The following is a 16,530-nucleotide window of genomic DNA, read 5'->3' on the forward strand; positions in this document are numbered from 1 at the left end:
GAGAGAGAGAGAGAGAGAGAGAGGGAGTGAGTGAGAATGAGAGAGAGTCCATTACAAACCGCTGTAGCACAGCCATGAAACTGTCCACTCAGACATTCCACACCTGGAACCTAAGTTGAAGAGGGAACAGCTCGGGTGTAGGCTGCATCTACACATGTGCTAAGAGTAGCTAAGACTTTGGGTGTATTGTAGAACATTCATGAAGGAGCAAAGGAGGTGCAAATCCCAATAAAATATTTACATAAAAAATAAATGTTGTTATGTAAAGTTGGAGTAATTCAGGCTCTACTAATACAACAACATATTTATTATGGCATTACAGATTCATAAGTGTTCGAGTTGGGAGTAAGCAGTTTTCACTTGACACCAGTGATCTATGTATGATCCATTTGTCAACACTTATGGTCTCTATCCATGGATTAAGGCACCGCGTGTTTATAGCAATACGAGATATAAAAATTCTCGACTTAATAAAAGCCTACAGTAACTTTCTTTGAACAGTATTAAAGGATTTCATACACACAGTTATGCATCGTTATGGTGGGATAGATTGTCGATAGAGAACAACTACAGGTAGCCTATAATTAACTACCTTCAATGTATGAAAACTAGAAGAAAAAATTGAATCTGTCTGGACAGGGTGATAATGCAGGACCATGGACAACGGTCCGAAGTAAAATGCTGGTGAACCGTTGGGACTCTCCAAGGTCCTGATTGACAAATATTGGTAAAAAAAAAAAAAGAATAAGAAAAAAAAAAAACGCAAAGGGATGTCTCCATACCTGTAGATGGCGCCATTATGTAGGGATCACTGATTCATGAAGACTGGTCGAGAAGAAAGCAAACATGTGAGCAAAGATGGCGATCCCACTCTGCCTGGCATGGTTTCGTGGGTTGGCAGTTCGAACTGTCAGCACTCTGCCTCTCAGAAAGCATGGGTCACTCCTACCAGCAAGAAGATGGTATATCACTACAGCGACCAGGAATAGTGAGTCCAATCATATCGCCCGAAACAAATAACTAGGATAACAAACTAGATCGGCTATGGCTTTGTATCGCCCTTTGACATATTTTCAGCTCATACTGTAGCTACTAGAGGTCAGTCAGTAGACCCCCCGCCCCCCGAAAAAAAACAATTGTTACCTCGCAGACCGAACTTTAGATACATAGATCATAATAACCTTGTATGTATAATGCTATGGTCTTGTTCTGTTTGGCAACTTGGCAATGTATGTCCTTAAGGGACTGTTAACATCCAAACCATACCTGGTTCCATGAAGAATCGCTTGCTCATTATATGACATTGTTGTAGTGCTACTCAGCCTGCGTTCAATGCCGTTAAAATTGGAGTTCAATTTTCTACATGACATATGTAGAAGTTTAGTTTGTCCATGTATTTCTTAATTTTGTAACACTCTGTATTGGTAGCATAACGATAAAATGCAGAGAAAGGCTAATGGCAAACAATGGTATTGTAACTTTTCTTTCCTTTCTTCCTCATAGACCTCCATTTCAAGCTGGATGAAATGACAGCACATAGCAGTCTGGACCTTTTCAAGAAAGACACAGGTGTTATCTACCGCATCCTGGGCCTGCATGCCAGTCGTGTCCAGCATAACCAGGAGCGCTTCCGGGAGTGGGCCGTGGTGTTTGGGGATGAAGAGATCACGAGTGGACGCCATTACTGGGAGGTGACTGTTAAGAAGTCCCAGGAGTTCCGACTGGGCGTGGCTGAGGCATTGATGTCTCGAGACGACTGCGTGGGCTCTAACAGCTCCTCCTGGGTGTTTGGTTATGTCCAGCGCAAGTGGTTTGCCATGACCACCAATAAGATGGTACCTGTCCCTCTGGTAGGTAAGGCTGAACGTGTGGGCATCCTGTTGGACTACGAGGCTGGTGTGCTGGGCCTTGTTGACATCCAGAAACCTCAGGTCATTCACACCATCAAGGCCAAGTTCAGGGGTCCTCTCTGCCCAGCCTTTGCTCTGTGGGATGGAGAGCTGCTCACCCACTCTGGCCTTGAGGAGCCTCAGGGCTTGAAATGATGCGTAAGGAACTCTGGTAGTGGGACTGGGGAGTGTGGCAATGGCCATGTAACAAGGGTTACATTTTGAGTTATGTAACCTTTCAACCCCTTGACAATGTCTCATGTCAATCCTGAAAAGCAGTGTTTTTCCTTCAATGGCCAGAACAGACATTTTCTGTCTTCTTTAGGCAGCACGGTTACAGGGAAGTTAATAAGTCCATGATATCAGTTCTCATACCTCAGGCATCACAACTTCATGTATCACAGCAGCTGTTTTGTATTTACCCGTAAGATTTATGACCTTATTATCTTTGTAGTGTAACAAATTATTGCCATCAATCTGTATTAATACTGTATGTTGAGAAATCAGCATTGGTGAAGGGGATATTGCTATTCATTTGCTTTCAGGTTTTACTTTCTTCATTTTCTTTTCTAAAGAAACTAAAAACTCATGTTATTAGTTTAAAGTCTAGCTTTCATATGAAATGTCTTCAAACTTCTCTCTCTCTTTCTCTCCATATATATATATAAATAAATAAAAAATCATGTAAAACTTGTTTATTTACAATACAATATACCAACACATTTCACATTAAGGAATTCAAGCTCACTCACAGTTGAACCTGAGGAATAAGAACAGCAGCACAAGAGCCAAAGTTGATTTAAAACAGCTTTGAAGCAACATGTAAGAAAGTTTCTCAATATCTTTGATTAAAATGTGAATAAACAAGGCACATTTAACTGACAAACTTGCTTCAAAACTGGATATAAATTGTCTGAATATACTCCTCAGTTGTCACATGTTAAATAAAGATTTGTATCGCATCTTATTTTGCCCTCTGTACTTGCAGTGCGTTAATATATTCTGGGCGTAATGTGTCACAGTAATAAACAAATCAATCAAAACAAATTCATGTACAAATATATTCACACCAAAGACTAGACAAAGTTGTGCCATTTCTCAAGCCTTTGTTAAGCCAAAGTTTCCTGAAAAATACTTTAGTCTATCAATTGAGCTTAAGAAACTCAAAAGTTAATTAAGTACTTCCAGTTGAGGTAGATTCATATGAAAATATGTTATAGTGGTGATACCTGATTTCTTTATCTTTATTTGTAACTACTGTGCAGTAGTACTTACAGCCTGAATGTTGTTTCTGGGTGCACTGGTGGTGTAAAATAAGACAAATAAAATGATTGTCTCTGATTAATTAAAGCATTGGCTTACATTTGTTTTTAAATTATTTAAAAAAATAAGACAAACCATATATACAGAAAATATGCATCACAGTGGCATTCAATTTTACAAGCTTTGAGCTTTATGTACTAATAAATAAAACTGACCACCCAGGGTTGGGTGAAGTTACCATAGCCTAAACCATGTTCTAGCAGCCGACCACCTGTCATAGCCTTAATCTTATGCACTGCTATGTTGGTATTTGGCATTCTTCAACCACTTCTTGTATGTGCAGCAAAAGGGATATGTTCCCTTTTTATGTTTAGTCCCTCAGGGTGCAGCCTTATGAGGACCTTAACAGTTCGACATACAGTACATGTGTTACCTGATAACATACAATCAGTGAATCCCTCCTCACGGCTCTTTGTGCATAAGACCTCATGTATTCAATACAATCAATCTGTACACGCATGTATTATCTTTCTCAAACCACAACCTTCAGTGTGTCCAACAGCAGTGGTTTGGCCTGGTCTTCAGAGTCTGTCTGGGGAAGGCTGCGTGGGTACATGCGCTGGTACTCCTGCAGGACTGCCACCACATTATCCCGGCCAAACTGAATGGCATCATCTATGGGGCTGTTTCCCCACCTATCAGAAGATGAAATGGGATGAGGAAATTAGGATTTTTTGACTGAGTGAGGAGTATGTTTTTGGAGTGATGAGTAGGTTAGCTGACACCTACCTGTCCTTGACATGGGGGTCTACCTTACAATTCTCAGTTAAAAAGATCACTGCTTCAACATGACCTAAGCAAACAGTGAAACAAATGCATTAATACAATGCAATGAATATGTGAGAAATAAGTGAGAAGGTTTACTTTTCTTTCTTTCATGACTTATGTTCTGTATGTTGTTCATGTATAAATCTCTATCATGTATTTAGAAAGTCACCTTCGGCTGCAGCTACATGCAGAGCTGTGCGAGAGTCATAGTCCCTCTCCTCCATGTTGGCTGCACAGAGGGCAAATCTAGGGGAGGGAGAGAAACAGAGAGAGAGAGACAGAGAGAGACAGAGACAGAGAGAGAATATATTTCACTGAAAGGTTAATTAAAATGAATGATGGCCAACTGAGTTTCCTGACTTACCGTCTTTGTAAAACATAATAATGAGTAAATAGACTTTAGAAGTCGTCTGCACAATGAGGAAGTGACATGTGAATGTCACACAAATTCTATTGAACGTCTAACTTCTAATGTGTGTCTGACACGTTACCTCCTCAGGGCAGAGACGTCTCCACTGTAGGCAGCAAACATCAGATTCACCACAGACTTGTTCTGATGGAGCACAGGACAAACATTAACATAAAGATGTTATCGAGATAATTAGCATCCTGGTGTAAAATAGGCTGTGGCTGAGCAGACAGCAGTTAAGGTGTAGCTTGTTCTGTCTCCCTTACCCGATCATCATCTGACTGTCGTCGAGGGTCCAGCTTCTTTGCAAAGTGTCTCAAGTTGTCATAGTTGTGGAAGTTGAAGAGGGACACCAGTTCCTAAACACAGGGTAAGTTCAAAACAAAAGGATGCTTTTATCCCATATTTCTGAAGTCTCGTGTATGTGAAATGACAGTATAAATAATAAATTGACTCCATACTTGGCAGAAATGAATGCCTCGAACGCTATTTCCAACTTTATCTAAAGGTGGAGACCAACAAATCATTCCCATAACGTTGGGAACCACCAGCAGCACTGCCCCTGACACGCCAGATTTGGCCGGCAAACCCACCTAAGAATATGAAAATAGAAACATCAGGTTTAGTTTGATACTTATTGTAGTAATCAAAACCTGCTATATGACTGTATGCATGAGTGATACTCGTGTCTATTTGTGACTCACATGGAAAGCGAACTGGCCAGAGAAGTCGTACATTCCACAGGAGTGCATGAGACTGAGGGTGTTGCGCACAGCTTCAGCGCTCAGAACACGGTCCCCTGTGATCGGACAGATTCCACCGTTCGCCAGGGTGGCGGCCATGACGCTGGATGACTCACATGTCACCTCAATGGAACAGAGCTAGGAAGGGAGGGGAGAGAGACAACAACCCTGTTTTGTCAACAAACTCAATTTGACAAACCCAACTAAGACTTTAAACTCTGAGAGAAAACTTGAATTCCTATAGGCACATTTTTAAAAGTACGAAACTAAGCTTTACCTGGAAGTAGAAATCAAGGGCTGCAATCATTTCTTTATTGTTAGGAAAGCACTGGAGGCACAAGGAGGGAAAGGACAGTCTTAGTTTCACAGTAGAATAATCAAATGACTGTTTAACAATGACTTATTTTTATGGTTTGTTTGATTTAACTTAAAAACTAAGATACATTTCTCACTCACCTTTTTCTCCTTAAGGTAATAACCGATTGCAAAATTTCGGTCACCAGTCTCCTTCTCTGACTGAAATCTATCAGGGAAAAGTATACATAAGAGGACATACAGTACGGTATTTCACAATATGTACTATTATGTTGTCCATAACTGTAGTAGGTGACTCACGTGGCATTGCTGAAGCCCACATACTCAGAACCAGCCATTCTTTTTAAGAATTCCATGACCTGCAAAGATAGTCATTTGTGTGAAACGTGAAGAATACTTATGCAGTATTTGGATTTCAGTAACTTTTATTAAAAGACTATCAGTGGTACAGTACTCACATAGTCAAACTTCTCAGCCTTATTTGCACCAGGCTGCAAAATAATGAAACAAGAGTTAAGTAATAATATTCATGTATTCTTTTTACTGACAGCATTCTGCATAGATTCAGTTTTCAATCCCTTCAGTATAGAGTGACTTTGGGATTGACATGAAGTTTAGTCAGACATAGTAGTGGGAGCGTCCGGGTATGACTAGACATGGAGAGTCTGGACTGTCCATGTGCTGGTAATGTTGAGAAGGTGCCATCCCTGGGAAGATTATTACCCTGATTGAATTTCAGGGTCCAGGGAAAGATCATCGCCAAGTCGTTAAGACACCAAAAAGGGCAGGTACTTCCTGTACTCTTCTGGGTGTCTCTTCTCTAAAAGGTCAAAGGTTAACTTAAATATTACTGTAGTGGTTTAGCCTCTATGTTTTGTTGATGGTTGTTCTGATGACGTTCTCAAGAGAGGCATTTGTAAACACTTTTCTCAGTTTATAATCATGATATGTCAAGTAAAGTTTCTGGCAGCATTCAAAAACAGGTATACAGTAAACCTCTCCACTCGGCTGATTTAAAGAGAGTATACATACGAAACAAGCTTGCATAAACACACACACGCAAACATAAACACACACCTTCTATTCTAGATCATCTTATTGGCCAAACTAAACACACCCCTCATAACACTCCTCCCACACGGAGTGTGACATAGGGGATAAGAGCTATCGGTCTGGAGTCAGCTGCAGAGGACAGGCCACCAGTGGAAGGAAAACTCTAGATAAACAACCCACATGACCATGCAGGTCCGATCCCCATCTCTCCCTCCCTCCCTCCCTCCCTCCCTCCCTCCCTCCCTCCCTCCCTCCCTCCCTCCCTCCCTCCCTCCCTCCCTCCCTCCCTCCCTCCCTCCCTCCCTCCCTCCCTCCCTCCCTCCCTCCCTCCCTCCCTCCCTCCCTCCCACCCACCCTCCCTCCCTCCCTCCCTCTATCTGTTGGTGTTGGAATAAGGCCAATTCTGTCTGATAAGGGCTGTAGAGAATGAGCTAGTGATAAGGTACAGTAGTTCTGTTTCAGGTCAGAATACATCACGATATTGGGTCAATTGTCCAACGTCTGGCGATAAAGTGTGGTGGGAGGTTACGGGAGTTCCTTTGCCAAAGGCTTCCGACTTTGTACTTCAGATGGAAGTGTGGATTTCCTAAATGGAAATCTAATCATCAACTCTGTGCAATACCTGCACTTACAGCCGCAGGTGTGCTAATGACTTGTAAGATGCTTTAGTAGATAAGGATTTTACACATGGTGATTTGACACCATGTGTGACCATGTAACCCGTCCTTACCTTCAGGAGAGAGCTTATGACTATCGCTCCAGCATTCACCATGGGGTTGTGTGGTTTATCTGCCAAAGGAACCAAAGGATGTTGTTACTGCAGTGGACTCCAGACACAGCTATGACCCAAAGAACAAGCTGGATGAATATCGTGAACATCTGCATGTCTACATGGATATGTTCAGTATCATAAGTGTGGAGCATAGTACAGAAGAATATGTAAATCTTTCGAGCATAGTAGGGATTCAGATATAAACGGTTCAAGCGTTCAAGCATAGTAGAGATGAACACAGTATGTAAACGTTTCCAGCAGTGTGTAATAATCTAGGAGGAAGGCTGACGAGATAAGACGCCTGTCTAACAATCTCCTGTCCTGTTCTTGTTCTTTACTCTGTTCTGTACCTTAAAGGACTGTGTGGAAATTATTGATCAATTAGCTGATGATGTCATTATTTCTTAAACTGCTATGTGTAGACAGGTAGGTGTTGTGTGTGTTATACAATTATGTAAACTAGGGTGCCCTTTGTGCAAAATACATTAATCATTCTGTCACAGCCAGAACATTCCGTTGTGCATTTTGTGTCTACTTCCAGTAAGAACCAATGACTTGCTTTGCTGGTTACATTCTTTTAAAATGAAGACCAACAAGTTTGGACACATACTGGAGAGGATATACTGTATGTTTATGAGAGCAGTCCATGGGAAGTCTCTCTCACCTTCCTCATCCAGTGACAGTTTGTTAAACTTGAGTCCGCTGGGCTCTTTGCCCACGTAGCGGTGAACATGCTCAGTGCCAGCCTCGTGCACAGCGATGGCATACTCCAGGGGCTTCACACATGACTGCAGACAGAATGGAACCTTGGTGTCACCCACTGAATGTCTGCAGTACAGAAGCACAGAACATGAGGATGGGAAGGGAGATAACTTGAACAGGGTTGATCTTAGACAAAGTTCAGGGGGACAACTACGTCCCTATCCACACACAGGCTGTAGTAATGCTGTGACCTTACCTCTGGCCATCCACCGTGCATAGAGACACTCCCCACAGATCAGGACTGAATTTGGCCAGTTGAGGAATGTAATCTGCTACCTGCACAATAAATTCAGAGCAATGTGGTCCATGAGAGGGTAGAGGCTCTTTATTATACTCAATATGCAGGTTGGTGTGTGTTTGTTTGTGTGTGTGTGTGTGTGTGTGTGTGTGTGTGTGTGTGTGTGAGGCCATGCAGATGTGAAGTAGTATTCACCTGCCCCCCTTCCTGCTGCTGGGCACTGTAGTACAGCTGGTTAATGTGAGAAACAAACTCCTCAAAGTCTGGGATGATAAACTTTCTCCTGAAGGCCTGCGTCAGCAGAATGATGTTATTGCCAACAAACCTGAAACACACATGTAGTAGATAATAATAGAAACTGTGGAGGCGGTTTGAATCATTTGACCCACAATATGCTAGCAGTCGTAAACCTATTATGAAATTAGATTCTGTAAAACTGGGCTCCAACAGCTACCCAAATAACAACACAAATAGCCATCCAATGGGATTTGGTTTTTGTAATCACACCTGTCTTTATCATTAGGTAAACAATTGCTATGTTTAGTAAGCTCTGGTGTGATCTCAGAGAATGGCATTCCCATTCTGTCATTCCAGAGCTGAGCTGAAATTTCCGACCCATAGCCCTTGCTAATACAGCACTTGCACAGAGGAGAATGGAGGCATTGCATAATTCATGCAGAGCACGAATCTCTAGAAGTTCCAAGAAAGTGGCCATATACATTATTTCAGAGGATGACAATTTTGCATCACACAATTTCCATTGTTATTTTTTAAGTTACTTACATGGCATGATACATAATATAACACACAATATACTTGGGAATCAGTGACCCACTAACTGTGCCAGGTCAGGGTATGAATCGCCACTGCTTTCTTTAAGTTAACTTTGCCACTTAGGCAGTAACAGTGTTTGGACAGCAGTGTGGATCTCCTCTGAGCTCTCTGATAAGCTCTGGCCTCTAATACAACTGGCACCGTCTGGAGTTCACACAGAATGCTGCCCTTTTATTAGCTCCCCTCGAGACTTCAGCCCTGCACAGATGTCATTCTCTGTGCCAACAACTCCAGAACTCTAATGCTGCTTGCCTGCCCGCGTGTTTGTGTGCATGTATGTGTGTTTGTGTGCTGTATGTGTATTTGTGTGCTGTATGTGCGTGTTGGTCTTGGACAGCTGTTAGCTATAAAACTACCGACACTGTCAGTCCATGTTTCACTTGAGGTAACCTCATCACCGGCACCACAGACTGTATACACCCCATGATAAAGTATGCAGGGGTATATGTAGGGGGGGGGGGGGGGGGGGGGGGCAGTAGTAGTAGGGGGGTAAAATCCTTAGATAAGTTTGTGTAAAAAGAAATTAATTGTGTTATGTGTAGAAGTAAACAAAGTTCTTACTTCCTAAATAACTCCTGGTCCATCATGACTGCTCCGGCGGAGTCACGCGTGGTCTTGCGTAGCTGTACCATGCAGTCACGCAGCCGAGGGTCGGATGTCAACAAACCTGTACTCTTCAGGGCCTGCAGAGGGTGAGGGTGAAGAGATGGATATGAAGACAGATTACAGGATATGGAATATACTGTATATATGTCATGTGGATTGCAGACAGTAATTTTCTTTCCTTGACACAAAATCAGCATTATAGACCATAAATATAGAGGAAAATAAAACAGGAAGACATCGGACAACAGGCATCCTATTTGTCTGTGTTTGTCACCATTGACATCTAAAAGGCTTCCAAAATTCCACAACCAGACCTGAAACAACCCCACATAGAAAGGTGTACCTGTACTGGGGTCTATCTCCTAGAGCAAGTCACCATCAAGACAGACCAGTAGCTATATGAACCCTGTGTCTATTTCTGGGCCACTAGACCCTACAGACCTTCCTCATGGGAACTTCTTGCTCCTGGTTATTTCAAATAAGTTGTATGAGCACACAGTCAATGCAAGTCCAAGGCAGGGGCACTGCACCCTCTTGTTGTTGTCAGATGTTGATCGAGTAAGACAACGCAAGCACCAAACTGGGTGCTTGCGTCAAACGGGTCAAACTGGTATTGTAAATCAGTCAGTGATGCAGTTTTTCTCCCAAGCACTGCTAGATATGGGTTTCTTTTCTGCTATTTACTTGAGTACAGTATGTACTCAGTAAGTACTTCACTCTCACCTCTTTCAACTTCAACTGAACAAGTGCCGCTAAAAAGGAGTTAACAGGCAAACTGACCTTGCACAGGCCAGTATTTCAAATGGTGTAATATTCAAACACACCTACTGTAGTACAGCTCTGTTGTGTTACGAACATGTACCAAACAACTTCATGGCATACCCTCTACTTGGGAGGACAAAATAACCTTTCAGAGACAGAGTCACCTTAAATCTTAGTATGTCTTCAAAAATGAACTCTGGAGACTTTGACGCTACTTTCCAAAATAATATATTGACAATATCTCAATTGTCAAGGAGTGGAGTGGTGGAGTGGAGCTTCTGGAGTGGAGTTACATGTGTTGACAGGCTTTAGTGTAGATGTAGCGTCTATGTACACGTGTATGCAAACCTGAAACTCAAGGAGGGCCTGCCAAGTTTTAGTCATTGGTCTGTCAAATATCTTAGCATATACTCACTCTACCCAGTCTTTTATTAGACCTCTGTTCCTTTCATTTGAGCATGCATATGAACGGCCCCAGGCAGGGAACAGAAGGTGCGAAATTAGGGCGTAAAAAGAACAGTCTCCACTGCCCATTCTCTGGTGATGTCATGCTTAACATAATGTTCCTCAGACTGTGGCTGAGGTCAAATATATGGGTATTTGGTTCTTAAAGAATATTAGGTCAGGTCTTTGTAAGTTTGTTTACCATAAGTACTGCTGAGGTGTTCCATTAAGCCTCAGCAGCCATTCACAAGTAAAGCACAGGCCGACTGTACATCTTAAACACTGTGAGGGCAATTATCACTATCAACTATCAGTCATTAAGACTCAACAATCCTCCATGGGTTAGCAAGGATTTACATACAGTACCCCCTCATTAACAGTTAATACTCCTAGAGTATCCATATCCTTATCTCCTATTAGTCTGTTACATTTCCTTCACACTAACCTGAGCTTCTTCTCAGCTGGTGACACGGTGTGAGAAATTCCTGACTCATCTCCTATTACACCCCTTAGTTTGGATTTAGCTCAGTCAAAGGTCTTTTTAGGAATTAGAATGTGTTTTGGTCCAGTAGTACGTCCAGTGCTTAAGTACGTCATGAAAGCAAACTGTGGACACTGTCGATAGATTGAATGGAAAGGTATTGTAGATATTTAGGCTACTGTTGGGTTGTGTGGAGGATGTACTAGTAACTTACAGAGATGAACTTGGAGACAGGGATAATTTCTTTGCCCTCAGTGATGGTGTAGAAGAGCAGGTCCTCCAGTCCAGACACCAGCCTGTTCCTTCAAACATGGACAAAACTGCATTTTTACACCATGTCACACTTCTTCTGTTAGTTCCAATTATCACAAGTGTATTTAGGAATACTTAGGCACATGCGCTACTTGCCATCATCACAACGAAGAAGGCATTATTAATAATGCTGCTGTAAAGGCTACATGTGGATATCAACAGAAAGCAAACGTTGCCTGTTTTCCCCAGGCTATGTTCAGCCAAAGCACTGAAAAGGGGTTTGGCTACATACACATTCAGGGGGAATGTCCCTGTACTTACTGTAAGTCGCTCTGGATAAGAGCGTCTGCTAAATGACTGTAATGTAAATGTACACTGTAGCCTACCCACACTTCAAATTCTTACTATGGCATCTTATATACTCAAAAATATGCTAATAACTGAAGACAAAAACAAATGATATTACTCAAAGTGTAACGTTTAGGTCTACCTTAAATCTCCATGGTCCATGTCCAAGACAGCTTGATCCAACTCAGTTTGATTATGGAAGGGCTGCTGTATGTGTGATGCTGCACTCACACAGAACAACTGGACAGGCTGTTCCTTCCTGAATATGACTTTGCTGTCACCACCAACTCGTGATGAATTAACCACATATTTAAGCAGTTGTAAAACTCCAGAATTACTGGTTCGTAGACGTTTCAGACAGTGCATTTTAAAAAGAATAGCTGCGACTCAAACAATGAACGTTAAATAACTTTTAACGTTAAAGTTATTGAAGTTTGGGTGTTTTGAGTTCTCGTGTGCCGCTCTCCAGAGATTTCTTCGCTAGTTACCACGCATGCACGCTCTGGCGAGGATGTGTCTGTTGCACTGGGGGTGGGGCTGTGACAGCAGAAGTTCAGACAGATAACGTGGCCCAGTGACCAATGACAAGTGAATTGTGCCCGTAAAATTCTAGACGGTGATGCTGGATTTATGATAACATCAGGTACGATTTCGCTTACAAGATTAGACACCACGGGTCTCCAGTAATAGCATATGTTCCAAATGTTGTTGCCACAACCACTTGTCCAGAACCTACGCAATCTTACTGGATTTAGCTAAACACTGTTCGTTTCGCGTTGTTGATTTTTCATGACTCATGAGTCAAAACGAGTTATTGATGTACCATATTAAACAAATGCGTTTAATATGAACTCTTAAATACATAAACAATACAAACAATCACGGTTTCGCAAAAGTGTTGAAAAGGTGACTCATGACAATCCCAATCATTTGCATCCGTTGTAGCGACGCCACATGGCATTATAAAACACATGTCACTTTAAACCGAAACAGCTCTCTGCCTGTAGATGGCATAGTGACTCCAGCGACTACACTCAGATTAGGCCAGAGTGCCACAGATACTGTAGCCTGTCTGTTTGCCTATTGTATGCCTGGAAGCACATATCCGGGGTCTATCGCACACAGAGGCCCAGTGACTACTCCCTACACATTTCTGAGAGTGAGTGAGGTCTGCCTTCCTGTTGTACTTCAGATTAAGATTACACAACCTTCACACTTCAGTTCGCTGTACCACTATCCTGCATGTGGCCATGTTTGTGTCCAGTAGAGCAGCACTGATATGCTCGAGCATCCTGTTTTTTGGTTCAGAAAATGCCTAATTCTTCATCAACAGTAGAATAGGGACTTTTACTCATAATAATTGGCTTCATGGTATACATGATTTTAGTATTTCGATTATGATAAACTTGAACAATTCATCCAATCGAATGCATATCATATTTTAAATTAGGCTACTTCCAAAAATATTACATCATTTTACTATTGACCTATCCTGTGTCATACCATAGAGAAAGAAATGGATTATGGTCAGTGGATAAGGTAATGGACATTTCCCATAGTAGGCCTATGCCAAGAGTTGCTCCACTCTAGGTAATTTAAATTATTTCAGAAGAATTGTTATCATAAAGACAGTCTAGGACCCCAATGGTCCCACCCATTCTAGTAAATGAATGCTTGGTATACACACCCCTATTGGGTTACATGGGTTTCAGTACAGATGTTAACCATTACAGGGTCTGCTGGGCCGATCCTGGCAGATGATATGATATTGATTGCTGATTTGGTCTTTTAGAAGTGACCAAATGTCATCCCCATTGCCAATTAAACTAGGCCTCACATTATCACAGCCTTAGCCTGGGTAGGCATGCAGCGCTTCCTAAGGCCACAGCATAACCCATGGCCCCTCTACTTTACCTCTGCTGGTTACAGCTACTCTGTTTTCAGGAGAAAATGTTTTCCATTCCTCATCCCATGAATGCCAGCTTTGTCCCCTCAACCTCCATCTTGTGTGAGAAAGCCCCCCCCTGCCCCACCCTCCATTCCTGCACAAACTTAACCTCTCCCCCCCTCCCCATCTCACACAGGAAAAGAAACATACCGGGCCTGGTGCTTTGATTCAGGCTCAATAATCTGAAGGTCTGAGTAAAGCCCTGGTTTACAGACCACATTGGACAGTTTAAGAGTCTTTTGGAGATCAAATGTGATGCTGTGGCAGAAATGGGTTCGGGTGGTAGTGAAATGCATACTGGTAGTCCACAATATACATCTGAATCATGGTATGGGCTTTCAAAAAGAGTGAGATTTTCAGATCAGATTATATTATGCCATAAAATGATGTTCTCACAGTTTTGTTTGACCAATCCTTGCTTGATTACCAATGCCAGTGACGAGTTTATTTGTTGTTTTTTTACCCTCCCCTAACCCTCTTGGACCCGAAAAGCACATTTTTCTTACCTCGCACTACATATGGCTAGAAGGATGGTTGTATTGCCTTCAGGAGAAATTGTTTTACAGTGACTGCTGTGTTCATTTTGTATCCTTTCTATTATCAGAAAGTTGTGTTTTCCCAAACTTTCAAACATAATATTACTTACAACTTATAACAAGTTTGTAAATAATTTGATATTGATCCTAGAGAGAGTGCAATGAAGTGGTGAGGAGAAATGAACCTATAACCTAATTAGAGAATGATAAATGCTTGCAGTGATGTGATACATAATTAAATTCACCTCTCAAATAAAAGGACATGGTCCATAACCAATGTGTAACCCAGAAGCAATGGAATTCTCTGTCTGCCAAATTGACTCTTTCCCACATTCCTTCCCATAGTGACACATACAGATGCATAGGCCTGGCACTGCAGACACAGTATACAGACAAACACACACTGACACCCACACACACACATGTACACAGATACACACACACAATATATTGAATCAAGCATAGCTGAAGTAATAGACATACTGTAGTGGTGGTGGTGATGATGGTAAAAGCACTGTAAAGGCCATAAGACAATTTGTTGAGCAAAAAGGAAATTAATAATTCAAGTATCTCAGCAGTGTATTCTGAGCAGTGGTCAACATGGTGGCCCCCGTAGAGGGGGACTGACCAGAGAGCTTTATACACTCAGTTCCCCCGATATCCACTGGAGGGAGTATATTCTCAGAGGAAACGTAACTGTACCAAGACGACCAAATGGTCAGTCGTTTCATAAAATAAAAAATGTGTTTCTGTGATTCCTTTTTAAATTTCAAATTGAGGGAATGTCTATTTTATTCATTAAAGTGGGTGAATATACAATTATCTTATTCTATTATTTATACAACATGAGTGACAATTGTTAGTCAACAAATGTATCAGATAATATAAACAGTAACAGTGTTAGCAGTATCAAATGTGATGTTATTAAACTTTATTTAACAGAGAGGCTGTGTTGGTTCTGTCCTTTGCTCCAGTTCCTCAGATGGGCCCCCCCTCCGTCTCTGTGCTGTGTGCACAGAAAACCACAGCCAACCCTCCTGAGCGGTCACTGTGCTGAAACCTAGACACCCTCTAGACCCCTGGAGCCTCTGTGCACTCATACAGTCATGAAAGATCACCCCCCCACACCTTCCCCCTTCCGTCACCACCACCCCTTCCACTTCCCTCCATACCCCCTTCATCCTCCTACCTTCCCCACCCCCCCCCCCCCCCCCCATCCTCACAAGGCAGCTATCCCCACTGCCCTGCCATCTCACAGCATTCCGTGGGCCCTGCACACAGAGGCCTATTGTATGTGCATGCAGACAGAGTACAGTCAGTGCAGCAGAGAAATAGAATGTGTAGAATGGACAGCAAAGTACTCTGACTCACTGAATTTGGCCAGAGGTGAATTTTAATTTATTTGATTATAACCAATAATGTGGTTATGACTACGCCACAGCTCCCCATAAGGGGTCACATGGTAGCTTCACTAATATTTCATATCCCTCTAGTTATGCAGTTTTGATTATATTGGATTGAGGGAGAAATGTAACTCTTTCTTCCTGCTCATGCCCATCTAGTTTCTTTTGGGAAATCAGTGATCACATTGGTGATGACTATCGGTGATAGTCAGCTCACTTCCCACCTCAGTGTCAGTTGTGCCCCTTCCTGGGACTAATTCTAATATGAAGGTGTGTCATGAATAATTGCACCATGTTAAGAAGAGTAATTACTACTGAATGAGAAGATACCATTTTTAAGGTTTTTATTTCTAATTGATCAGGTTATCTTTGAAATATCCTACATAATGATAAACTATGCCATTGTTTAAATATGTTCATTTATTAGGGGGAAGACTGTTGTTAGATGCGATAATTGTACTTTAATTCACTGACTGACAGCACACACCATGTTTGTTTTTTACCAGCAGCATATGGTTGCAAACCAACAGTTCTATCTCTTGTGGACCAAAAGCGTAAGATTTGCTCTTATAGATTAGTATTACACCATTTTTATTAATGTAAGCAGCCAGCATTGACTTGACATGGCAAACTAGAAAGGTGTT

General features: G+C 41.9%; 2 protein-coding genes across 5 annotated transcripts; one reads left to right on the plus strand and one right to left on the minus strand.

The window, feature by feature from the left end:
* Positions 1-858: 858 nt before the first annotated feature.
* On the plus strand, positions 859-2,539 carry spryd4 (SPRY domain containing 4). Its single transcript, XM_067239475.1, has 2 exons — positions 859-988; positions 1,504-2,539. The coding sequence occupies exons 1-2, from the start codon at positions 859-861 to the stop codon at positions 2,043-2,045; spliced, it is 672 nt and encodes a 223-aa protein (XP_067095576.1). The 3' UTR covers positions 2,046-2,539.
* A 30-nt stretch (positions 2,540-2,569) lies between these two features.
* Positions 2,570-12,467, minus strand: LOC136945571 (glutaminase kidney isoform, mitochondrial-like). Of its 4 annotated transcripts, XM_067239470.1 has the most exons (18): positions 12,142-12,467; positions 11,614-11,701; positions 9,668-9,789; positions 8,468-8,597; positions 8,231-8,310; positions 7,937-8,100; positions 7,231-7,289; positions 5,906-5,938; positions 5,748-5,806; positions 5,589-5,655; positions 5,410-5,460; positions 5,094-5,270; positions 4,851-4,982; positions 4,656-4,748; positions 4,472-4,533; positions 4,150-4,226; positions 3,942-4,005; positions 2,570-3,847 (listed from the first exon to the last, which is right to left on the minus strand). In XM_067239470.1, the coding sequence occupies exons 1-18, from the start codon at positions 12,363-12,365 to the stop codon at positions 3,685-3,687; spliced, it is 1,845 nt and encodes a 614-aa protein (XP_067095571.1). In that variant the 5' UTR covers positions 12,366-12,467; the 3' UTR covers positions 2,570-3,684. The 4 variants fall into 4 exon arrangements, with proteins under 4 accessions (XP_067095571.1, XP_067095572.1, XP_067095573.1 ...); XM_067239471.1 differs by lacking the exons at positions 11,614-11,701; positions 12,142-12,467 and adding an exon at positions 11,364-11,476; XM_067239472.1 differs by lacking the exons at positions 7,231-7,289; positions 8,468-8,597; positions 9,668-9,789; positions 11,614-11,701; positions 12,142-12,467.
* Positions 12,468-16,530: the final 4,063 nt, after the last annotated feature.

This window comes from Osmerus mordax, chromosome 7, assembly GCF_038355195.1.
Source record: "Osmerus mordax isolate fOsmMor3 chromosome 7, fOsmMor3.pri, whole genome shotgun sequence".
Classification (NCBI taxonomy): domain Eukaryota; kingdom Metazoa; phylum Chordata; class Actinopteri; order Osmeriformes; family Osmeridae; genus Osmerus; species Osmerus mordax.